Consider the following 4,338-nt stretch of genomic DNA (forward strand, 5'->3'; position numbering starts at 1 on the left):
GAGGATGAAAAAAGGGAGTTTGCAACTAAAAGGGTCAGGTCCTTGACCGTTCATCCCACATTTGGCTGCCTAGCAATAGCGTCAGCATCTTCCTTTTTCATTTATTTCATTCATTTTATTTCTTTTTCTTGTTCCAATTTCTAAAACCCCTTTTGGTTTTCGTTCAGCCCCACTCCCTTCTTCCTCCTCTGTATCCGATTTCCAGTAATTCTGTACCTTTTTCACCGCATCTTCAATATTTTTTAATCCTTTTTCGCCCATTCGTCGCCTATTTATCGCTTTCTTTCGAGCATTCAAGGGCTTAATTCGTTTTCGCTTTCTGGGGTTGCGATTTCTATGTCTGTTCGTTCATAAGTTCCGCGATTCGACTCGATAGTTGGTAAGATTTTGAACTTTCCCACCTGCCCTCTGAGTTAATTTGGTTTGTGTTTTTGTTTCTCTCCTCAATACTTGGAGAATTTGTTGGATTTTTGTATCTGGGTTTTGTTCATGTAGCTGTAGTTTGGTTGAATTCTTAATGTGCTGATTGTTGGGTTTTTTCTGTTTCTTGTTTGGGTTTTTTCTTTTTCTTCTTTTTTCCTCTTTGTAATAGTTTTAGCGGTTTGCTGTTTTAGTTTAATTCTTAATCTGCTGATTGTTGGAGACGTCAGTTATGGTGTTTTACAAATTATTATGAAATTATAGGGCTGTTCTGTTTGATGGATATTTGATTTTGCCAATTGATTTGTTCTTGTTGACTGTGAGAAACTTGAGAAGAGTGAATAGATTGTAGTTTTGTTATTTCGAATTGATCGAAAAGTGGATGGAGTTTAATTTCGTTGAGGAGAGTCCCTATTGAATCAATAGTTAAAGAACCAATAAATTTCTGAATTTGTTCTATTCTCTCTTTGTTATCTTTACTAGCAGCCAAACAGATATCATCATCTTAAATGGAGAATATTATGATGGTTGATGATGCTTTGGGAGATTGTTCGGATATGGAAGTTGATGATATAAGGTGTGACAATATTGCAGAGAAAGATGTTAGTGATGAAGAAATCGATGCAGAGGATCTGGAGAGGCGTATGTGGAAGGATAGGATCAAGCTTAAAAGGATTAAGGAAAGAGAGAAGATTGCTGCACAACAGGCTGCTGAGAAGCAAAAACCGAAGCAGACATCCGATCAGGCTCGAAGGAAGAAGATGTCTAGAGCTCAAGATGGGATTCTCAAGTATATGTTGAAACTGATGGAAGTATGCAAAGCTCGGGGATTCGTATATGGCATTATACCTGAAAAGGGGAAACCAGTTAGTGGTGCTTCTGACAACATTCGAGCTTGGTGGAAAGAGAAAGTTAAATTTGATAAGAATGGACCGGCTGCTATAGCTAAGTATGAAGCGGAATGTCTTGCCAAAGGAGAGGCAGATGGAAATGGAAATGGTAATTCCCAGAGCGTTCTTCAAGACCTTCAGGATGCAACGCTCGGGTCTCTTTTATCTTCGTTGATGCAACATTGTGATCCCCCTCAGCGGAAGTATCCTTTAGAAAAGGGGGTTCCTCCACCCTGGTGGCCCTCTGGGAATGAAGATTGGTGGGTAAAACTTGGATTATCCCATGGCAATAGTCCTCCTTATAAGAAGCCACATGATTTGAAGAAGATGTGGAAAGTGGGGGTATTAACAGCTGTAATAAAACATATGTCACCTGATATTGCAAAGATAAGAAGACACATCCGGCAGTCAAAGTGCTTACAAGACAAGATGACAGCAAAGGAGAGTGCAATTTGGTTGGGAGTTTTAAGCCGAGAGGAATCTCTAATTCGACAACCAAGCAGTGATAATGGAGCTTCTGGAATAACGGAGACACCAGCAGGTGGTCGGGGTGAAAAGCAAGCTGCAGTAAGCAGTGAAAGTGACTATGATGTTGATCTTGCTGATGATGGTGTTGGGTCAGTTTCTTCTAAAGAGGATAGGAGACCTCGATCCGTGGATGTGGAGCCATCCAGTAATATACAAAACAATGCTCCTCAACCTGCTGAAGGAAAGGAGCAAGGTGAAAAGCATAGGAGAAAAAGGCATCGCGGTGGCAGGACAAAGCCTGCCGATCAAACATTGGCTCCCTCTCAGAACGCAGAACCAAGTGTCGAACCAAGAAATACACAGCTCGATATTAACCATTCTAATGTACCATTAGATAGATTTGAAATTCCAGGAAACCAACAACAACAGGATACTGTCACAGCTTCGAGGCCACTGGAGAAGGACTTGGATGTCCAACCAGAAGTACCAGCTCCCCAGTTGTTCAACATGTTCTCCACGGCATCCTCTGATAACATCAATATAATTTCCACTCAGAGCATGTATGTTGATGGAAGGCCTTTGTTGTATCCTGTAATGCAGAATCCTGAGGTGCAAAATGAAAGTGCTTACAATATTTATAATCCATCGGTGGAATATAGATCCAATTTTGATGTGCAGCATTCTCAATTTGTTAATGAGCCTCAAATGAGATTGGAGGAAGGAGTAAATATTTCAACACAACATAGAAACGATGGGACGATAGGAGAATTCAACTATGTAAAAGAAACATTCAACACCGAACAAGATAGGCCGGTTGATGCACAGTTTGGATCTCCAATCAACAGTCTATCATTAGATTATGGAGCATTTAACAGTCCGTTCCATCTTGGAATTGACGGTGCAAGCTCATTCGATGACTTTTTGGTTGATGACGATTTGATTCAATACTTTGGAGCATAAGTTTGTTAATTCTGTATATTCTGAGCCTTAGATTGTACCAAATGCCTCCTTGTAATGTGCCGATTCTTCCTATTGTAATTTTCTTCTGTCAAAAGAAATTCTGTTAAATTGATGTTTCAATACTAATATGATTCTATGTCCAGGGATTGACTGCAAGAATGCAGCTCACCAACGTCCATGCTCGACGGGGATTTTCCCCGATCAGCTGGGAACCATCCTCTTTGTTCTTATCTAACATTGTCAAGACTGTAGGTAATATGCAACTAATGGACATTTTTATTGAGAAAGGGAGTCAAAGTTTATTTAAATTCATTGTTATATTTGCTGAGAATATTGACTGTCAAGGTGTACACGATTGGGACACATCGACTAAAGTGGATTTTGAAGAAGACCAATCATCTTAGGGGTAGTTGCTACTAAAAATGGGTGTATCCAGAATGGGGTTCCGATCCCGAAATCAATCTGCTATAGCTACTTGATCTCGATCAAATGACTTTGAATCTGTCTCCACATCTGGAATATCCATAAGAGGAAATGGAACTCAATATCGTTTTGAAACGTTGAAGGGGTGCTCCATAGCGAAAACAGAGACTGCTTCTACCCAACATCAGGTAGTATGTGATTCTCCAAGGTACCCAAAGCGAAACAAAGGTCAGGGCTGATTTCAACTACATTTGCACCTGGTAACTTCTGTCATCTCCGACTTTATAAACTCTCATAGTCAGGTTTAATAGTGAGACCAAGCTATGAAGTTGTATCGGCTGAGCTATTTTCATCCGTTCGGGTGTTATCAGTAGATCATATATTTCGTAGCATAAGCTCGTTTGTTGGTACCTCTCTCCTGTCCTCTTAGAAAAATAGGGAAGAAATCTAGCCAAATTTATCTTCTCATGAGTTAGTTTACTTTTGGGAAGTATTGAAACCATAGAGTTTAGCTTCCTCAAGTGAGTGATGCCAAATCCCTCTAGTGCCTTATAGACTTATAGTTCTAAATCAGAGACATAGTACAGCATTTGCTTCTCCATGTACCTTTTATCACTTGGTTATAGGTTGAAGCTTTGAATCTTCGTCACGTTTGTAATAAAATATTTTTATTAAAAACTCCGTCCAGTTCGATATTTTTGTAGGTTTGATATGGCTTAAAGAAAATTGAGTGGCATTATATCGGTTTGACTCAAAGTACTAGCTGACTAAGTTGAATGTAACAATCCTATTGTGTGGTCTATTGGTTGATATGGGATGATATAGATTTTCTTCAATTAAGGGGTTGATAATGGTATCTTGATTTTAAGTTGCAACATCTCATAATTTTTCCTCAAAATTTAATTATGGTATTTTAGAGTGTGTTTAGTTAGAGAATTGAAAATATAAATGTAGAAATATGAGGTTGTTATTATATATGATTTTAGTGTTTCTTAATATAACTTTGGTATCAAGTTTAGAAACTAAATCTCAATTTCAGAAGTTGTAAAAATAATGTCTTTAATAAAGAGTTTTGAGATAATTGCTCAAAAGACCCATTTTAAAGACCCAAAATTTAATAAAAAATGTCAAAAGACCTTTTGATGATGTCATAATCACGTGAAATTATAACATTGTC

The 4,338-nt window shown here is 38.4% G+C and overlaps 1 protein-coding gene across 6 annotated transcripts; it reads left to right on the plus strand.

Moving 5' to 3' along the window:
• On the plus strand, positions 1-3,917 carry EIL3 (ETHYLENE-INSENSITIVE3-like 3). 6 transcript variants are annotated; one of them, XR_016527952.1, is made up of 4 exons: positions 22-379; positions 904-2,789; positions 2,882-2,990; positions 3,084-3,917. XR_016527952.1 is itself a non-coding variant. In XM_090311336.1 (2 exons), the coding sequence occupies exon 2, from the start codon at positions 930-932 to the stop codon at positions 2,736-2,738; it is 1,809 nt and encodes a 602-aa protein (XP_090167462.1). In that variant the 5' UTR covers positions 1-379; positions 904-929; the 3' UTR covers positions 2,739-2,880. The 6 variants fall into 6 exon arrangements, 2 of the variants coding, with proteins under 2 accessions (XP_090167462.1, XP_090167463.1); XR_005480150.2 differs by having other exon boundaries at positions 104-379; positions 907-2,789; XR_016527955.1 differs by having other exon boundaries at positions 131-379; positions 1,015-2,789.
• The last annotated feature ends 421 nt before the right edge of the window (positions 3,918-4,338 follow it).

Source organism: Benincasa hispida, chromosome 2 (genome assembly GCF_027475165.1).
Source record: "Benincasa hispida cultivar pf3 chromosome 2, pf3_genome.v1.1, whole genome shotgun sequence".
NCBI lineage: Eukaryota > Viridiplantae > Streptophyta > Magnoliopsida > Cucurbitales > Cucurbitaceae > Benincasa > Benincasa hispida.